Raw genomic sequence first — 21,375 nt, 5'->3', positions numbered from 1 at the left:
TGATCAAAGCTGCAGCCAAAAATATTGATTAATAATTGGATAAAGTAAATGACAGCAACAAACAGTACTGACACATTCAGCGATGAACTCGCAATTTTTTTGACATTTAATGAGAATAATAGTGATGATTCTGACGAATGTAGAAAATTGCTCTATCCTCTTCATCAGTCGTAATCAGAGAGTAACAGTAGATGTAGGTAGAGTACCTCAAATCTGGCAATGCAAAAACTGACGGTCTGAAAATGAGGCATTTTTGTCGTAGAGAACTTTACCGTTTGAGCCATTGAACACTGTTTTTTCTCTGCTTGAAAAATGCTTACCCAGATGAATGTCCACAACATAAGCATAGACTCTTGAAATGGTGTGCTGGTCAGGCATTGTGCAAGTTGAACCCCATTCTGGATCGGTTCTAGCTTAGAACATGAACAACTTACTCCCTCTGAATCTGATCGGCAGTACGTCCTCAGAATCTAAGAAGTCGGGCATAATGTTGCTGCTAACAGAAGATTGATATTGCATGAGAACTGAATGCAAAGCTGATATGTAAACTCTGTGACTGAGTCTTGAAATAACCCCCACAAGGCCGGTGTCTCTTCACCAAATCCAGATTTATTTACAAGCGTTAGTAATGCTCGGGTAGTTACTTCACTATACAGTGTATACACCCTGAGTGCTGGTAAACCCGACACTCCACCTTATGTACCTCTGCAGGGCTCCCGGATTGGACAGCTATAACTGCTTGAATCAGGAAGCTCATATTCTGACAGGACCACCTCATGCACCTCATTAAAGTCATTACAAATCTATTGCATGATAACAAAATGGGTTGCTGTGAACGACATGCTAAGCTAGACATCCAAAATCCAGAAATATCCAGAATCAGTCTCGGTGCCAAGGATACCGGATCAGTTGTACTGATCCTGTAGCTCCAGTTGAAGATGGACTTTTTCTGTGTTATAAGTTTTCTAAAGTTCTGTGCTGATGGGGAGTGCCAGAAGTATCTTCTGTCTTTTTTCGCATTTTATTTTTAACTTTCTCATATTCACAGAAATGCATATTAGAAATGTGAAAAAAAACTTCAGTGATAAACTGGTTTAAACTGTGAATGGGCTGTGGTCCCATTGGATACGATGTTTAATAAGCGGACGTGATATGGATTTGCAGCTTTATCGGTCGATCTTCAGTTAGAAATATTCGCTGTGTAGTTGCTTTGACCAGTGGAGTTCTGACAAATTCATAGAATTTGAAGAGAGGGGCTAGATTTTCACGGAGATTGGGAAGAACATGGCAGACAGGGCCCGATTTCGGGAATCCTGAGCCCGTTCCTGGGTTTTCTGATTTTTAGGAATACCTTTTGAAGGTGCAGGCTGGTTTGCTTTGTGAGTCTGCACCCCTGACCTGGCTGGCTCCATTGCGGAATAGTTATGTCCCAGTCTTCCACAGTTTTCATGAAGTTGGGACAGTTGGGAAGCTTTTCAGAGTTATGGTTCATGCATCTCAAAGGTGTGATAAACCTTTTGAAAGTTAAGTTCAAAAGGCCCTCAACACACCCCTTCATGCAAAAGTTTCAAGTGCTTGTAGTTTCACCTGTTGATACTTTAAAGAGTTTGGGTGATTAACACCTCTATTGACCTGCAGTAAAAAGTGGAAAGTTATCAATGAACTATTTTTGTTTTAAATATTTTTTACACATCCTGTTGTCACTATAAGGTTCATTGGCTCCATATAGTGTATAGTAAGGGAATGAGCATTGAAATAGCATTGCTTGGCTTAGGGGGCTTGAGGCGCAGTGGGGGTGGGTGGGAGGCATGTTGTGGTATGGATGGGGTATGAGGTGGCAAATATGGGGCATGAGGAGTTATAGGAGGTGGGTAGGGACATGAGGTGGCCACTGTAGTGGGTGGATGGGGGGAGCATGAGGAGTGAGGGCTAGAGCGCCTTGATTTTTTTTCATCGTAACGGTGATGAAGTCAGCCATCCTTAGCATCCGGCAGCTTCTGAACTCTTTCCTGAGTTGGCTGGCCTGACTGCAGCCTGCACCCACAATGAAAATCCTGTCTCTCCTGGCACTTACTCCAGAGGTGGGCAGGCCGTGCTGGGAATTTCCTTAACTCCAGCTATCCACGTTAAAGATTAAAATCAAGCCCAAGGTGTTTGTTTAACTTTTTTAGTTAACGTTTTTTCTGAGATGTGTATTCAAACAGTGCAATAGCTACCCTAACTCTTACAACTGCTAATAAGTCCACAGCAATACCATTAATTATCTCGCTGCATCGATTGCTTTTGCTATAATTTGGCCCTGCACTTTGCTGAAACAAACACTTTCAACAATAGACCTGGATATTAACCTTATAGTCTAAAAAGAAGCACTTAAAAGAATAAACTTGTTAAACTTTTATTTTAATCTTCATCCTGGCTCTCTCTCCCTGTCAACTTGGAGTAGGGGGTAGCATTGTTTTTTTTTAAAAAAATGGTTTTGATTGGCTAGCAATAAAGTCCTTGGACTTGGATTCAATCAAACAAAATATAAGAATGAAGATTTAGTCACTTGATAGACATTGTATTTATGTTGGAAGAGGAAGGGCTGTAGATGGAATGTGTAAACCTATCCTTGATGTGTTCAGGAAATGTGAAACAAGTGTAAAAATAACTTTGATTTCGCCATTGGTAAAAAGCTGTAGAATTGTGCGAAAACGTACGTTGGCTTGAAGTAACTATGTACAGTTAAAACATGTTGAATTTTCATCCCATGGTAAATGATTCATGTTTTAAGGATTTTATGATGGGTTAGCCTTGTTTTTGGTTGATTGTTGCACTTGATTGGCAACGGGTTTTCTGTTAAATGAGAGGACATAGTGACATGGGGGTGGTTTGGCTGGTGTTCCAGTTTCCATTCAATTACATAATGTTTAACCTCACAGTAAAACTAAACTTAAGGAGCATTGAAATGGCATTGCTCGGCAAAGGAGGCATGAAGGGTAATGGGGGGGCGGCATGAGATGGCAAGGATGGGGCATGAGGGATTATAGGGGGGTGAATGGGGGACATGAGGTGGCCATTCTGGTGGGTGGATGGGGAGCATGAAGAGTGTGTGGGGTGTGTGAAGGGTAGAGGGCCTTGATTTTTTTATTATAACAGTGACAAAGTCAGCCATCCTTGGCATTAGGCAACCCCTGAAGTTGCCCCCGAACTCATTCCTGGATTGGCTGGTCTGACTGCAGCCATTGATGTTTAAATTGATGTTTAAAGGCGACAAGATGCTTATTTTTATTTTGCTGCTGCATAAAATGGTTCAAACTGGCCAAAGGAGCAGGTTTGATTTTGACTGTGAAATGTGTAAGTTTTCATTTTCTGTTTTATGCCAAGTTTCTCCCATTCCTTCCCGCTGCAGTATACTTACAATGGAACCATGTGCCTTCTGTTACTTGGCTCTATTGATCCTATTCTCATACATGAGGATGGTTGGTGAGTGCAACAGGGTGGCTATTTGATCATGGAGCCAACACACTTGAGCCTCATTCCATTCTTACTCATCTTCTGCATACACTCTCAGTCTGCCAGGAATCACTGGTTCTCATTCAAGAGCAGGAATGAAAACAGGAAATGCTGGATAAACTCAGCAGGTCTGGCTGCATCTGTGGAGAGAGAAGCAGAGGTAACGTTTTGAGTCCATATGACCCTCCTGCAGAGCAGGAACCCCAACTGATACTTTCCTCTCCAATCGTAGAATCCCTACAGAAAAGAAGGAGGCCATTCGGCCCATCAAGTATGCACCGACAACAATCCCACCCAGGCCCTATCCCTGTAACCTCATGTATTTACCCTGCTAACCCCCCTGACACTAAGGCAATATAGCAAAGCCAATCAACCTAACCCACACACCTTTGGACTGTGGGAGGAAACCAGAACATCCGGAGGAAACCCACACGCAGATACGCGGATCATGTGCAAACTCCACACAGACAGTGACCCGAGGCCAGAATTGAACCCTGGCCCCTGCTGCTGTGAGGCAGCAGTGCTAACCACGGTGCCACCCATAATCCAGGGACATTGGGGTAAATTATAATGAACCCATTGACTGAGGACAACTAACTCGGCACAACCTGAGATTTTGACCTATGGCTGTTCTGGTTTTTATGGTTCAGCTAGCTACTCAGTGCCTTTAGTGAGTTGAGCTGCCACTGAAGCTCACATGCTTAATGCAAAGTTGAAACAGTTAAAAGTATGCATGTTGTGTTCCTTTATCAAAACCAGAAATGTAACCAGGCACAGTTTTCAATTAACTGCAAAATATTTTGTATATTTCTTGATTTCTGTGTTTTTGTAGAGGATTTTGTTTTGCGGAGGTACGCTGGAAAAGAAATAAATATTTTGAACGATGAAGAGTTATTTTACTTCTTGAAGGGTTAATCTTCCAGGGGTTAGTGGAGTTAGGGGATGGGTGATGCTTATTTTCTTTAGTTTTGTTTTTCCTAAAATATCGGAGTAATACTGGGCACCCAGAATTCAAAGATTATGGATTTTCTCAGTGTTGTGAATAATAAAATGGCTATTTGTGTATCTTGTATTTAGAATTTGACATGTTCTGGTGCTGAGCAGACAGTGTAATGTTTTTTCAAACGTTTCCTGTGCTTCTTGCAGCCTTTAGTCTTTCATGGGTCATTCAACACATGCTAACCTTAATGACTTTTTAGTGCTGTCACATGCCAATCAAACTGTGATTAGCATTCTCCAGTGAATGGGGAAAGTAAGCTTTCTTTCAGTTAAATCATTTTTGCTGCATATGAAGATGTCCAGGGAGTGATTTTTATTTATCCTGCCCTAAAGGCATGGTAGAAGATGATACCAGGAAAAAAGCAAATCCCGATGACAAGCCTGTAATTAGTTTTGTCTTGAGCCATCTATTTGATATTTTCACTGCTATTATATAGTTGCTTTGCTCATCAAAGGGAGAGAATTATTGTAGAGTCGCGCTAACATGATATATCAACTTACAATGCCACAGAATGCAAGTGAAAAGATGTATACAAAAATGGCACTTTAACCTATAGATAAAATCCAAGGAGAATGGAAAATTATGCAGAAAACCAACCGGTATGAGAGCCATTTTCCAATATTTTCAATGCCGGCTGGTTTTCTCCGAAGTGGACCTGCTGATAGCACTGACCTGCATCGCGATAGAATGGGCTGAATTTTACCAACCCTCTGGAGACGGGCTGGAAGGTGAAAAGCCTTGTAAAGTGGCACCCGAGAGGAACTCAATATCTTCCCACTACCACGGGATATTCTCAACAGTGGGAACATCAGTGGCATGACTGTCCGTCGATTGGGGGCGAACAGCCAATTAAACCAATTAGCAGCAACTTTCTGCCTCCTGTGGCATTGTGTTTGGTCTCCAATGCATGGGGAAGTCATAGTGGCTGTCTGAGGACGGAGGCCTTCCTCAATATCGCACCCAGGGTCCACGGAGGGTCCCTTCACTGGCTGTGGCTGCACCAGCGGCTTTAACACACCATTGGAGGGTGGTGCCCTCTGATTGCCGGGGCTTGCCTGCCTTGGCGCAATTTTTTAGAAATTCTGCCTGACCTTCAAGGGCACCTGAATATGGAGGCACCCTCTTCCCCGCCCTGCAGCCTCAGTAGTGGCCACCTCTGTCCATTGAACTGCTGAACTATCAGTCCTCTGATTGGGCCGGCACCTCTGTGAGGCTGACTGCCATCTTCAACAGGGTGGCCTGGCAGCTGTCTCTTAATTGGCCATTGCCACAGGACCCTACCGTACGTCCAAACTTCTGCTTGGACTTGGAAGTCACTTTCGGTCCTGGAGTGGGGGACAATTTTGGTAAGATTTCAGCCAATGTGTCAGTGTTCATAATGAGTTGCTGAAGTCAAGCTGTATTGCTAGTGCCGGACAGTGGGGAACACAGATCCAGGATGAAAGTGAACAGTCCACAAACGAAAGAATTATTCAATTTAAAGTGAATTGTTTTGATGATTCCAAAGTTTTTCCAGATGAAAGGTAGAATTTACTCTGTCATTGCAACAGCGGAATGTGGTACAAAATGACTACCTGTATTTTTGAAATACCTTTGACTCTTTGAAGTTTGATATCTGAAGGATGCTCTCCAAATCTCTGGACGAATAATTGAATTCATGTTCCTATATGATTATAAATATATGTGCATTTAAGGGAAAGCTAAGTACAGGAGGAAGATGGGAATAGAAAAATATGCTGATAAGAGTTAAATGAAGTTGAGCGAAAGGAGACTCGTGCGGAGACAGAGCAGTTGAGCCGAATGATCTGTTTCTGTGCTGTGAGTTCTATGTAGTTTGTTCCAGAGCAACGTTTCAGAGGACCTGAGAAATTGGGTTCTGAGCTGATCCTGTGTTTCATTGTCTTCATGATATGGTAGTAATTTGCATTATTCTCCAAGCATGCTAAACTGAATCAGCTCAGCACAATTGGCAAGGTAAGGGGCACAAAAACAAGCAGTAGTCACAAAAAGTGCAGTCTGTGATCATCATATCATCTTGGTTCAGTTATTTATTGTAGGAATGCTTTTGACAGGAGCAGAGCCGTCACTGGCATTGACTTCAGGAGTCTTTTATAGATTCCTTACCTGGCATGTTTCTGATCTTAGCTAAATCTTCAGAGGAGATGCAGAGCAGATTCACAGCACTTGCTTCACAGAGAGTGCTGTAAAGTCAGAAAGTTAATACTGCAGTGCCCTCTGATATGTTGCCTGGTGTCTGGCTTAAGTGTAACTTTAGGAACCTTCGTACAGGCTCATAATTATTCCCTGAAAAATTTCATGTGTAATTAGGAAAGCTAGAGAGAAAAACAAAAACCATTGTCTATATAAAACATCGTATTTAGCTTATTCTCACTTATTGTGTTACCCATTATATGCAAACTGCCTGCAGCCGATTGGCTCACATATTTCAGAAGCAGCAATTAATCACAACTGCACAGATATGGATCGCGTGTTATCATCGTTCAACAATCAGGAATAAAAACTGTTCATCGGTAATTTCATGAAAAGGGTTGAAACAGAAATGCCAATCCGTAACGGAGACTGAGGATAAAGGAAAGGAAGTGAATCACACAAATTCTTTGGCCGTCTTCACTAAGCTTAAAACTTACAACAGGAATGAGGCTTGTAGCATAATAAAAATAAAATTGCTAGAAAATGATTAAAGTTATCTTGAGGATATTTTGAGCTTGATTGACATGCCTGTTTTCTACCTGAAACCTTTAGGGGCGATCTTACCAAAAGATTTCTAAGTGCTGAACGAGTGTGAAAATGGGAGAGTCGGGCCCATTTTTTGGGCGAGCTCCCTGACACAATCGTATGGCACTTAGAGAAAAAAAATTAGGCGAAATGTGATTTGCGTCAGGAGGGGGAGTGAGCGGAACCTATTCATGCTGGGAAGCCGGCTGCTGAGCTGTAGGGGCATTATTGCGCGTGCAATAGCATTGTACAGTGCACTGTGCACAAGGTCTGGCACTGCTCCCACTCCCCAGGACATCGCACCCCCTCTTGATCTCCGCCCCCCCCCCAACCTGTCTAATCACCCCTTGCCCCCAGATGATTGTGGGCACTAGGCTGATTATGTCAAGCAGAACGGGGCTGGTAACATCGAGAGAGGCGAGAAACCGGGCACAATGCCTGTTTTTCGTCTCTCGCCCAATTTTACTGGCTCACCACGCCAATCGACTGCCAGGATGAGCCGGTAAGATCGTCCCTTTGTCTAAATGTATTAGCCATGCATGCCCTTGGAGCCAATACTGTTAGCTGAGGAATCAAAGAATCCCTACAGTGCAGAAGGAGGCCATTTGGCCCATCGAGTCTGCACCGACCACAATCCCACCGAGGCCCTTTCCCCATAACCGCATGCATTTCCCCGAGCTAGCCTCCCCCCCCCCCAACACTAAGGGGCAATTTAGCATGGCCAATCCACCTAATCCACACATCTTTGGACTGTGGGAGGAAACCGGAGTACCCAGAGGAAACCCACGCAGTCACGGGGAGAATGTGCAAACTCCACACAGACAGTGACCCAAGCCGGGAATCAAACCTGGGTCCCTGGCACTGTGAGGCAGCAGTGCTAACCACTGTGCTACCATGCCGCCCCACGGTGGCACAGTGGTTCAGGCGTCTGAACTAAATCAGGAAATAGTTCCCAGCACAAACTAATGTGAATAACTTCAGAAATACTTGATTGACAGCAAGATTTGTCAGTCCCACTATATGCCTGAATTTTCCGGTTGTATGAAAACCTCAACCGGCATATCAGCTCTTTCTCCTGAACTAATTTTCCTGGGAAGAAACCCAAAATATTTTGTACTGGAGTAAAGAACAATGTATGGCATGATCCCATTGCTCTTTTTTTTAAACAGAGCAGGGATATTAACCCTTGGCCAATATTTGTCCCTCAATCAACATCATTAAAAAAACAAATTATCTGGTCATTATCACAGTGTTTGTGGGAATTTGCTGAGAGCAAATTAGCTGTTGTGTTTCCTCTCGTATAACAGTGCCTACACTTCAAAACAGAAGGCACCTCTAGCTGTAAAGCGCTTTCAGATGTCCAGAGATCATGAAAATCACTGTTTAAATCCAAGGCCTTCTTTTTCTTCCCTCCCATCCTCCTTGCTTCTGCCCCTCTCTCCTTCTGATCTTCTCTTCCTGCTTCCCTCCTCCCCCTTCCCTCCTGCTTCCCCCCCTCCTCCTTCCCTCCTGCCTTTCTCCTTCTCCTTCCTTCTCCTCCTCCCTTCCCTTCTGCCTCCCTCCCTGCTTCCTTCTCTCCCTCTTTCTTCTCTACCTCTTCTCTCCCTCTTTCTTCGCTCCCTCTTTCTTCGCTCCCTCTTTCTTCGCCCCCTCTTTCTTCGCCCCCTCTTTCTTCGCCCCCTCTTTCTTCGCCCCCTCTTTCTCCGCTCCCTCGTTCTACGCTCCCTCGTTCTACGCTCCCTCGTTCTACGCTCCCTCGTTCTACGCTCCCTCGTTCTACGCTCCCTCGTTCTACGCTCCCTCGTTCTACGCTCCCTCGTTCTCCGCTCCCTCGTTCTCCGCTCTCTCGTTCTCCGCTCCCTCGTTCTCCGCTCCCTCGTTCTCCGCTCCCTCGTTCTCCGCTCCCTCGTTCTCCGCTCCCCCTTTCTTTGCTCCCCCTTTCTTTGCTCCCCCTTTCTTTGCTCCCCCTTTCTTGGCTCCCCCTTTCTTTGCTCCCCCTTTCTTTGCTCCCCCTTTCTTTGCTCCCCCTTTCTTTGCTCCCCCTTTCTTTGCTCCCCCTTTCTTTGCTCCCCCTTTCTTTGCTCCCCCTTTCTTTGCTCCCCCTTTCTTTGCTCCCCCTTTCTTTGCTCCCCCTTTCTTTGCTCCCCCTTTCTTTGCTCCCCCTTTCTTTGCTCCCCCTTTCTTTGCTCCCCCTTTCTTTGCTCCCCCTTTCTTTGCTCCCCCTTTCTTTGCTCCCCCTTTCTTTGCTCCCCCTTTCTTTGCTCCCCCTTTCTTTGCTCCCCCTTTCTTTGCTCCCCCTTTCTTTGCTCCCCCTTTCTTTGCTCCCCCTTTCTTTGCTCCCCCTTTCTTGGCTCCCCCTTTCTTGGCTCCCCCTTTCTTTGCTCCCCCTTTCTTTGCTCCCCCTTTCTTTGCTCCCCCTTTCTTGGCTCCCCCTTTCTTGGCTCCCCCTTTCTTGGCTCCCCCTTTCTTGGCTCCCCCTTTCTTGGCTCCCCCTTTCTTGGCTCCCCCTTTCTTGGCTCCCCCTTTCTTGGCTCCCCCTTTCTTGGCTCCCCCTTTCTTGGCTCCCCCTTTCTTGGCTCCCCCTTTCTTGGCTCCCCCTTTCTTGGCTCCCCCTTTCTTTGCTCCCCCTTTCTTTGCTCCCCCTTTCTTTGCTCTCCCTTTCTTTGCTCTCCCTTTCTTTGCTCTCCCTTTCTTTGCTCTCCCTTTCTCCCTTTCTTCGCCCCCTCTTTCTTCGCCCCCTCTTTCTTCGCCCCCTCTTTCTTCGCCCCCTCTTTCTTCGCCCCCTCTTTCTTCGCCCCCTCTTTCTTCGCCCCCTCTTTCTTCGCCCCCTCTTTCTTCGCTCCCTCCTGCTCTACCTGCCTCCCTCCCTCCTTCCTTCCCTTCCTCCCTCCCTCGAAGGATGTGAAATTATTTGTCGCAACCAAAGACCAAGTAAAATTTATAATTTGATCTTTGAGGAAATATTTAATATTATTGTTGGATGGGAGAGGTTGAAAGGTGTTTGGAAATAAAATTAAGCCCATTTGTATATATTCCGTCTGTCTAAGTATGTTAGGTTCCAAACCATCCTTGTTGCTTGTTAAAGCATTTTGGTGTGTGTGTGTCAGTGTGTGTGTGTGTGTGTGAGCAAGTGGCTAAATTTTCAGTTTGCATGCGTTCAAGAAGAGCTGCCAATTCCTTAAAATTTTGTGCACTCAATATTGCTATTAAATGTGGAATCAGTGACCCATTAGTAGCACAATGCAAATAATTAACACTGAACTGTGCAGGTACACCAGTAAAGTGCGCATTAGAGGAATTGCTCAAACTGCACAGCGGTCTTTTCAGACCATACCTATTGTTTCCAGTTCTGTTCACTTGAGACATAACAGCCAATCAGGCCATGGAGGCAGTTCAGCTGTAAAGGACCAGAGGATTGATGTATGAGGAGAGATTGAAGAAACTTGTTTTTTTTTATGATTGAAAGAAAATGACTTCGAGGTGATCGTGTGGAGAAATTTGATATCTCATTTGTAGTTAAAGTGGGGCAGCACCACACAGGAGGAAAAGAAAAATATAGCGCCTGTGTGAGCTCTGAGCCGCTATCCTGCACTCTCATTCACCCAGTTCAGAGCTGCTCTCGCTGAGGTTTGGAAGAAAGTTGCTTCTCCACCTGTTGCCTTGCATGTGGATTGATTCATGTCTTGGACCTGGAACAGAATAAATTGCGTGCCATGCATGCATTATTGTAAGGACATATAATCTGAGAGTAGTGATCTATCAAATGCAAAGAGAGAAATTGAAAAGTTTCAATTTCATTTAATTGTAGAAAATCTCTTCATTTTAAGAAGTTTCCATAAAAGACTAGATTACAGACAAAACATGGGAAACTTGGTGGATTATTCTCCAAAGAATGTAATCAAAGTGACATGGGGTTGTAGTTAGAATTCAGGAAAAAAGAACCTGGTAAAATGATATCAGGAAGCATCGATACTTGTGGCTTTGACTGCATTTATGAATGGAAAAACTTTAACCACAGACATTCTTTATGGTTGCACTTAATATGGTTCATTATTTGTAGCACATTCAAATGTTTTAAAACTCTCATCAAATTCTGAATTGTGTATATTAGAGTGTCCTAAAATTGAAAGCAATAACTGCAGTCTGCATCGAACATCAAGCTCAAGTTATTTCGAGCTATGGGGAAAACATTTGAATGAAGATCAGAGAGTTCTAATTTTCATAAAAGATCTATATGCATGCTCGCTACCTGCTCATTAAAATGAGAAAACAATTAATTCCTCTTGATAAGTAAAAGCAATTTTGGAACTAAATTATAGAGATAAGAAAGCCAGCTGCAATCCCGGATCTGTGCTGAGTTAGCTGTTCTTAGCAGAGGTAATAATGGGGGTGAATTTCTGCAAGGGTTTTCCTGCTTAACTGTCACAACTTAGAAGAGGCATGGAATCTTTAGGAAAACAACAAATGCTGGGGGAACCTCTTGTGAAATTTCACCCCCAGTGAGATACTCCTAATGGTCCCAGTGTTCCCAGGCAAGTGATATTAAAGTTCAACCCAGGCTCGTGTCTCTGACAGCTGCCATTGAGTGTGAATAGAATCGGGCATTGCCATGATCTGCTGCACATCAGATAGTTTACAGTAATATTAATCACGATGGAGATGCAAAACAAAGAATTATAATTGAAACGAGTAACGGGGGTGGGGGGATTGCCAGTACCTGTGGAAAAGTAGGATCGTAGAATCCCTACAGTGCAGAAAGAGGCCATTTGGCCCATCAAGCCTGCACCAACAATCCCACCCAGATCCTATCACCGTAACCCCATTTATTTACCTTGCTAATCTCCCTAACACTACGGGGCAATTGCGCATAGCCAATCAACCTAACCCACACGTCTTTGGACTGTGGGAGGAAACCAGAGCTCCCTGAGGAAACCCACGCAGACACGGGGAGAACGTGCAGACCCCACACAGTTACCCAAGGCTGGAATTGAACCTGGGTCGCTGGAGTTGTGAGACAGCGGTGCTAACCACTGTGCCATCATGTACTGTGAGAGCTTTTGGTTGAGAGTTGAGGAAAGAGAAAAATGTATGCACATCCATCTGATTTTTAAATAGGAGTTACCAGGAATAATAATTAATAGATATTATGTTACTGAAGGCAAGCAAACTTTTGATTAAAAACAAAAAGTGATCGAAAGAAACTTGTGTACACAACAAAGAAATCAGAGTTCAAGAAACCACACAAACATCAAAAGGCAAAACATGAAATGAGATGGCCTTTTATCATTTGCCTGAAGTATAAACATGTATTTTTATTATGGGAACCTATAATTTTAGGGGGATTTTCTAAATCGACAGGTGAATGTATAAACCTACAGGTGGATAAATAACTTCAAAAAACTGTAATTTAATTGGAACACTTCTCTCCTGGACCCTTTCGTTTTGATGTAAATTGAACGTGAGGTTACAGAAGAAAATCAATGTAGTTTTACCAAGCCTATTTTCCCTCTGTATAAAAAGCGATGTGGAATATATACAATATATATTAAGTCATGTGGATACATGTTTGTTCATTTATTCTTTCAGCGTTCCCCAACAGTAACACAATTATACTGTTATGGATGTATGTCTCAATTTGTAAGGGACTTAAAGTACAAATCTGAAAATGCTGTTTAGCCCACTCTAGTAACTCTCTTGTTCAAGTTTCCTTTCTGGACCTGATTTGACATTGGTCCCAATATCCCTCTCTTTCTCCCCACTCTCCTCGTTAATAAGGTGCAGAACAGGCAAAGTATATTGAAAATGTGCTCCACTGTTGGAAGTGAAGGTGGGTTGGACCAGTAGTGGATCCAGCTACACCCTTAGTGCAGGCTTGCCCCTTTACCCAAGATTTTGTGGACATCAGTTGTGACCTTCAGGGCCTTGTGTCTGCTGTTGAACACCATCAGAAAGTTCCATGGCCCAATGATTTCATTGGGCCTCTGCAAATCTGAAAAAGAATGTTGAAACTTGTCATTCGATCCTTGATGCCTTGCCGCTGAGACCCACTAAGGCAAGACCCAAGACTAACCGCATAAGTATGCCACCAAAAGTGGGTACTTCTAAGTGGTATGGAAGGCAATTGAGCTGAAAGGTGGTGAATATTCCTGCCTTTCTTATTCACGGTGGCACAGTGGTTAGCACTGCTGTCTCACAGCGCCAGAGGCCTGGGTTTGATTCCTGGCTTCGTTAACTGTCTGTGTGGAGTCTGCACGTTCTCCCTATGTCTGCGTGGGCTTCCTCCGGGTGCTCCGGTTTCCACCCACCGTCCAAAGATGTGCGGGTTAGTGAATTGACCATGCTAAATTGCCCCTTAGTATCAGGGGGACTAGCTAGGGTAGATGCATGGGGTTATGGGGATAGAGCCTGAGTGGAATTGTTGTCGATACAGACTCGATTGGCTAAATGGCTTGCTTCTGCACTGCAGGATTCTAAAATTCTATGACATTCCAACCCAGCATGCATGTCATTTTTGAGATGGTTTCCTCAAAGCCCTGAGAAGTCCTCAAAGCAGGGCCTGGATCTATGCAGTGCCTATACTGGATTTGTGGAGGGAATGGAGAGTCTAGCTTAGATAATATATAACAAATTATATCCATGCTAGCTCGCATTCTTATTGCCATGTAAAGCAATGTTATGGTAAATCTAATGCCCAAATGATCGCTTCTACTTTGGTCTCACCCTGGTCTCTGGTTTCAGGATCGCATTATCCCCCTGCACCATTCTAGACTGCCATGCAGTAGCACTAATGAATAGACCAGTCGCATGGCTAGAAGAGCACGCAAATCAGAAGTTTTAATAATATAGTTATCTATTCATAACAGACCTTTGAGAACACTTATGAAGCATAGGAGTATGATATACACAGTAGCTAATATGAATTGTGAGCTATTAATAGATTTATTCAAGTGAGCGGTTAGCAGCATTTCCAGATGTCAATCAGCGAATAATCCTTAACTTTGTTGTGTCAATGTGCGCAAACTGTAAAATTGTACAATTTTTAACTTATATTCAATAGCAGAGATATTTCCAAGAACTTGCTTAGAAATAAAGGGTCACAAAATGTTCGGTTGTAACTAGCTGCACTTTATACAGTTGTATAGGTGTAGGCTGCATTGTCATTTTTTTAAAGAACAACCCAGTGTTAGTTATGTTACAAAATGTGAATAATTTAAGGATCTTTTTTCATATACATTCTAAGCAATGATTGTTCCTTGGTTTCAGCATGATGTGTCCCAGACTTTGCTTAAAGCCACCTTGGACAGTGTGGTTGAAGAATGTGTCAGCTTTGTGGGAGTGGATATCAACATCAGTTCGGAAACTCTTATGAGGTATGCAGATTCTTTTCCAGTGCCGTAATTACATGGCAATGGATCACAGGGTCTCTGTTTAGACTATCTCTTAACTTAATCTCAGCTGGTGCTTTGTGGTCTTGTTTTTAGATTGTCAGCTGTATGGGGAATGGCAAGTTCAGACAGTATTTTACCTGCACAGTATTTTTAAAAGTCTTCCTTTGAAGAAAAATTGGGATGAAGGACATAAAACAAAATGCGCCAAGTTATGAATTATGGTCCGAGTTAAATGCACAATCTCTTTGAACTAATGCAGCATATATGTGTGTGCCTGTGTATGTATTTTTTAAATGTTTATATTTTGGGTCAGAGAATTAATGTACTGCGCTAAAACATGCACTAGGATTTCTGTAACGAAACCACTTCAGTATAAAGTAGATTTTTAAAAATTCTTTCATGGGATTTGGGCATCATTGGCATTTCTTGCCCTCCCTAATTGCCCTTGAACGGAGTGGCCTGGTAGGACATTTCAGAGTCAACCATGTTCCTGTGGGTCCAGAGTCACATGTAGGCTAAGCCAGGTAAGTGTTTTGTATTTGTATTAATTCTTATTAGCCGACTGAAGCTCTGTTGTCTTAATGTATTCGCCGGATGTGACATCACAAGTGCCTAGCGTGGAAAACAGGCTCAGAGTAATATAACACACACCTGTAAAAACTCCACTGTTTAAACTCTCCGTGCTCCCTCGCGTCATTCTCCATTATACATCATAAAAACTGGTGATGAGGATGACGAATGGTGCTGCCAGCCACTGAGGACGAAGAAATTTGCCAAGAAAAGTCGGGCACTAAAAAGTTAGACAAGGAGCTTTTCTCATATGCTCTGGATCTGACAGGCGAGGTGGATATGAGTAACGATACTCTGCAGCAGTTATAAAGCTGGGTGTGTTAAGTAAGAGGTTGAAGTTTGGGTTGTTGACTTGTGTAAAAGAAAAATCAAGGTAGCTGCTGGAAACACGTTGCAAAGTGTGCATATGGAAAACATCCATTAATAGAGCAAATGGCGCAAGTTTTCAGCGTCATGGGAACCATGATAAAAATATGGAGTGATGGAACTCCTATGCTGACCATTTTGACTATCTTGCACTGGCAAACAAAATAGTGGAAGATATTAAGGTGCCCACTTTGTTGAGCATGATGGGGCAAAGTCTCAGAAGTTTAGTGCAACCTGAGAAGCCAGGCACTAAAACATATGAACAGATCGTAGATATTTTGCAAGCACATTTTTCACTAAAGCTGTTGGTGATTGCAGAACACTTCAGATTCCACAGAAGAAGCCAAGAAGAGGGGGAGTCAATTGCACAATTCATGGCTGTGCTTAAAAAACTTGCAGAATATTGCGAGTTTGGAGATGTGATGAATGACACAATTCGGGACAGAATTGTCTGTGGCCTGTGCAGTTGGGCAGTACAGAAATGTTTGCTAGCCATGCGTAACCTTACTCAGGAAAAGGCCATGGATGTTGCTGTTTCGATGGAACTAGCTGCTAAAGAAGTTCAGCAATTGAGCTTGTATACTTGAATACACAAAATGGTGGCTGAATTAACAGCTAAGAAATTCGAATATCATACGTGTCACCAGTGTGCAAAGCCAGGCCATTCTGCAGCTTAATGCTGCTGTAAAGGTATGGTATAGTGAAGCTGTGGGGGAAGAAAGACACAATGGAGTGTGCCTGTTAGATGAAAAAGCAAGCTCTATGTAAAAATAAAAATTCAAAACAAACCAAGACAGCATTTAAACAGAACAAAAGGAGAAATGTTCATTGCTGTACAAAGGGGTCGAGGAGGCGAGCACACTGGGAATGTTAAGACTTATCTAGATAGCCACATGAACGGAGTGGGAATGGAGGGATACAAAAGAATGGTTTAGTTTGGACCAGGGAGCGGCGTGGGCTTGGAGGGCCGAAGAACCTGTTCCTGTGCTGTATTGTTCTTTGTTGAAAACATAGCAAACTCACAGCCTGAGGAGGAATTATCATTGAATATGGTAGTCATTGCTTGTGCTAAACACCAATACTAGATCACGCCATCACTGGATGGACAGCCAGTAAAGGTGGAAGTTGACACTGGGGCAGCAGTCTCGCTGGTGCCAGAATCTGTTTACAAGAAGAAACTTAAACGTATTCCCTTGAAGCCATCTAGGATATTGTTGAAGACATACACAGGTGAAATTTCACTAAAGTGCAGCATTGAAGTAGCTATGCAACTTAATCGGCAAACAGCAGATTTGTCTGTACATGTAGTAAAGGGAAACTGTGCATTGATGGGTTGAACATGGCTGGAGAAGATTTGACTGAACTGGGCCGAAGTCAACTTGATGACCAGTGAAGAATCAGGCCTCACGAAAATTCTAAAGAAGTACAATGTTGTGTATGGAGGATTAGGGAGCATTACAGATATTGCAGTTGAACTGAAATAAAAGAAGAAAGCCAAGCAAAATACTTGAAGGCAAGGTCTGTACCTTATACTATTATGCTAAAATGAGACGACTTGTGAAGATGGGAGTGTTGGAACCTGTACGCATTAGTGAATGGGCCATGCAAATGGTTCCAGTCATCAAAGAAGGGTGGATCCCAAGGATTTGGGAAACTTCATACGCCATTACTCCAGTGTTCGGTGCGGAATAATACCAGTTACCCCATGTTGATGACTTGATGCTGGGAGTGGCTGGAGACCAACATTTTTGCAGAATTGACCTGAGCCAGGCTTACTTGCAGATGAATGTGGACAAGAAGTCACAAGAACTTCTGACAATCATTGCACGTTAAGGCTTGTTCCGGTACTGAAGATTGCTGTTTGGTATCGCCTCAACTCTGGCATTGTTTCAACGAGCAATGGATCAGATCCTGAAGGAATGAGTGGAATCCAGTGCTATGTCGGTGACATCCTCATCACTGGAAGAGATTAAGAGGAATACCTTTGGAATTTGGATGCCACCCTTCAGAGTTTGGAAGACTATAGTCTGAGAGTCCGGAAGGACAAGTGTGTGTTTTTCCAGTCCTCTGTTGAGCATTTGGGATATGTGATTGGCACCACCAACCTTCACAGATCTCCTTTTCAAAGGTCAAGTCTATAACAGAGGCGCCTGTACCTCAGGAAGGAATGCAACTGATTAATATTCTATGATTGTTGAACTTTCCAAACTTGGCAGCTAGTCTGAAACTATTACATAACCTCCTGTGACAGAACAAGAAGTGGAAGTGGTCGGATTATGCAACAACACCTTCATGCAAGCCAAAGAAGCATTGCTCAAATCTGATGTTCTTACGCATTTTGATCCTACTCTGCCCCTACAGTTAGCTTGTGATGCATCTCCTATGGTGCAGGAGCGGTGGTCTCCCACATTATGCCATTGGATGAAGAAAGACCCGTTGCTTTTGCTTCTCGAATCTTGAGCAAGGCTGAAAGTACCTATGCGCAGATTGAAAAGTAAGCATTAGGAGTAAAGAAATTGGAGTAAAGAAATTCCATCACTCCCTGTATGGGAGAGAATTTACACTGTTGGCCAACCATCATCTGCTAACTACCATTTTTGGACCATACATGGGTAAGTAGAATGTGAAGATGAGCATTGCTTTTGTGGTACAGGTTCCAACACTCCCATCTTCACAAGTCGTCTCATTTTAGCATAATAGTATAAGGTACAGACCTTGCCTCCAAGTATTTTGCATATACTTAAAACATTAACTATCGACAGCCAAGTTTACATTGTCACGGACATGGACTTACAAGATTTCCACTGCCAGGTAGTTCATCAGACTGCTCAAGTTAGAATATCTTCTACAAATAGACAATATACCAGTCACTTCTAGACAAGTGAGGAAGCATACTTGGAGTCATCCGATACTTCCAGAAATGATGGATTTGATATTAGGAGGGAAGACCTCAGAACTACCATCTAATCTGACCGCACTACTCCAGGAGATTGGAACTGTCACTGCAGTCAGGGTGTCTTCTATGGGGACTCATTCTGCCATCATTGAGAAAGCAAGTATTTGAAAAGTTGCATGAGGGCCATTGCAGAATCATAAGCATGAAGGAAATACTTATGAAGGAGAAGTTATTTCTGATGGCTTGGAATCGATGCAGAAATTGAAGAGAAAGCCTGAACATGTTCCTCCTGTACGAAACCAGTCACCCCTTAGCATCACTGCATCCATGGAAATAGCCTGAAGAGGCTTGTCACATGGACTTTGCAGGACTTTTTGAAAGACATATGTTCTTGGTATGCTCTCACAAAGTGGCCAGAGGTCGTTGTGATGAAATCTACTTCATCGAAAAAGATGATTGAGAAGCGAGGAGAAGTATGTAGTTGATTTAGATTCCCTGAACAACTGGTAAGCTATAATGGACCTCAATTTGTCTCACAAGAATTTGAAAATTTCTTGCAATATTCAACATATTGGCCCTGATTTTACCGGCACGCCCACCCTGCTCACAGAACGGCATCCCACGTTGGCCTCGAGCGCGATTTTACAAACCTCGGGCAGGAGTGCCAGTAAAATTCCGGCCATAAAGTCCACACTGTATGGATTAGCAGAATGTTTCGTCCAAACCATAAAACATACTTTGAGAGCAACCAGGAAAAAGGAGGGTACATACGTGGGGTTACGGGGATAGGGCCTGGGTGGGATTGTTGTTGGTGCAAGCTTGATGGGCCGAATAGCCTCCTTCTGCACTGTAGGGGTTCTATGAACAGACTCCCATAATCAAACAAATACTTTGAGACGCATTTTAAGCCAGGAAGCATGAATGCTGTGAAAATCTTTTATTCTGTATTGCAAGCAGCTGTATGAGATAACCCCTCTAGCACTCTAAGGATGAAGACTCAAAAGTACTTTCCTTCATCAGAACCCTGGTGTATTTCTATCTTTAAAGGGTGCGTGTCTTTACAACTAACCTGAACCCAAAATGTTTGTGTCGCGCATTTAACTTAGTTTCTGTTTTCTAGACATGTTGCCGGACTCAATTCCAGTAGAGCAAAAAATATCATTGAATGGCGTGAGAAGAATGGACCATTCATCAACAGAGAACAGCTGAAGGCAGTCAAAGGCCTGGGTCCAAAAACGTTTCAACAGTGCGCTGGGTTCATCCGAATTAACCCAGAAAACATAAAGAACTTTTGCAGGTAAATAAATTTCTTTCAAGTTGTTTTTCTTTACGATAAAGGAAAACCAAAACAGCGATCCTGAAATGATGTCTCATGATGCTGAAATATTCCAAATCAATTAATCTGACGTGTGACAGAGGTGCAACAAGACTGTATCAGAAAATAAACGCTGCGATTGGCCTTGGCTTTAAGATGTTGATTGGCAAACAACATTTTGAAGTGGATTTCTGTGCAACATTGGAGCCGCAGTCATGTCATTTTACACTCTTCTGTTTTGGTTTCAACAGCAATCAGCAGCAGTCCAGTAGCACCGTGGGAGGTCAGCCGGCAGCTGAAGCAGGCAGCAGTTCCAAGGCAGGCGCCAAAGGGGGCACCACCGGGAAGTCCAGCAGAAAGGGCAAAGCCCAGTGCATCTCAATGGAGCCAAACCCTTTAGATCAGACATGTATCCACCCTGAATCGTATGCCATAGTGACAAGGTAAGGGCACAAGCAGAAGGTGTGAACTACCCTAGCAATGTAGATGAAATTTACTTCCGTCATAAGGACCAGCTGAAATATGTTTCCCTTCAAAATGCCAAGTTTTATGTGAGGTCATAAGTTAATTGCCATTCTTATGCACACCAAAGTAATAAATAGAAAAATTGCCAGTTAATATACTTTAACAGCAGTTTATATTGCAAGCATAATATAGGTAGTTTTATTCAAGCATAACATTCTAAGTGCCAAAAGTCTCTTGTTTTTGAATAAAAGTTGTCTTGTTAAATTGAAAATAACTAATTACACAATTTATGTAGTAAGCTGTAATTTCCAACCCCCCCCCCCCCATCAGAATCTGTAATTTCAGCAATCCCTTCTGCCCAACCACCAGCCGTAATGTTTAAAATATTATTTAGAAAGTGCAGTTGTTTTGTGTAAATGATAACAACAAAGAGCATAACATTACACAAAAGGAAATAGGCCCTTTTTTTTGCGCATTCATTGAATGGTAGAAGCCCAAAGCATTTGGCAGGTGTTGGTGTAAAAGTAATCTGTGTTGGCGGTGAAATCTGAGCCAGAAAGGTGGCTTGTAGCAACCTTATAAAATCACACTTGCGTGTGTGCATCATAACCGTGCAGTTGTCACGGTTTTATCTGGATTTAATCTCGGCTTATTTTTTAATGTGTGAAATTCGGATAAACTAAGGCCATCACCTCCACGGTATGACAGAGGTGTTAAACGAGTGTCAACTGAATTGGGTTAAGACCTGATAGGATTTTTTTTAGGAATGCCAGCACTGCCTCAGAACTAGGGACTTTTACTCCCTCAGATACCTGGTGCACATATCTGGTATCCTGTTACTTCCTCTGAGCTGCAACTATTTAACCATGTGATGAGATAAACAAAAGCAGTGTCCTCTGGCTAACCAGCTGACGAGACCAGTTAGAAGCATCACAATAAGTGGAGTGACTCAACTATCTGGAACATTGTTACCTCCAAAATAGCATTACATTCTCAGTTTCTGCCTTTGAATGCTTAACAATGAATCAGGTTTGAATGTTTGATTCACAATGTTCTCTGTGTGTGACAGAATTATAAGCTTGTTCTTTATAAACTGGTTAACAATTTTATTACATAATGCCCGGAGGGAATCCTTCCCCTTAAG

At 43.1% G+C, this 21,375-nt stretch overlaps 1 protein-coding gene across 1 annotated transcript in view; it reads left to right on the top strand.

The window, feature by feature from the left end:
• srbd1 (S1 RNA binding domain 1) overlaps positions 1 to 21,375 on the top strand; it is a 257,149-nt gene that overhangs the window by 181,463 nt on the left and 54,311 nt on the right. Inside the window, exons 18-20 of the mRNA XM_078229680.1 lie at positions 14,495 to 14,601; positions 19,572 to 19,748; positions 20,018 to 20,209. Coding sequence (XP_078085806.1) covers positions 14,495 to 14,601; positions 19,572 to 19,748; positions 20,018 to 20,209 — 476 coding nt within the window. The remainder of the gene's footprint in view (positions 1 to 14,494; positions 14,602 to 19,571; positions 19,749 to 20,017; positions 20,210 to 21,375) is intronic.

This window comes from Mustelus asterias, chromosome 15 (assembly GCF_964213995.1).
Source record: "Mustelus asterias chromosome 15, sMusAst1.hap1.1, whole genome shotgun sequence".
Taxonomy (NCBI): Eukaryota; Metazoa; Chordata; class Chondrichthyes; order Carcharhiniformes; family Triakidae; genus Mustelus; species Mustelus asterias.
This window is presented reverse-complemented; position numbering and strand designations above follow the sequence as displayed.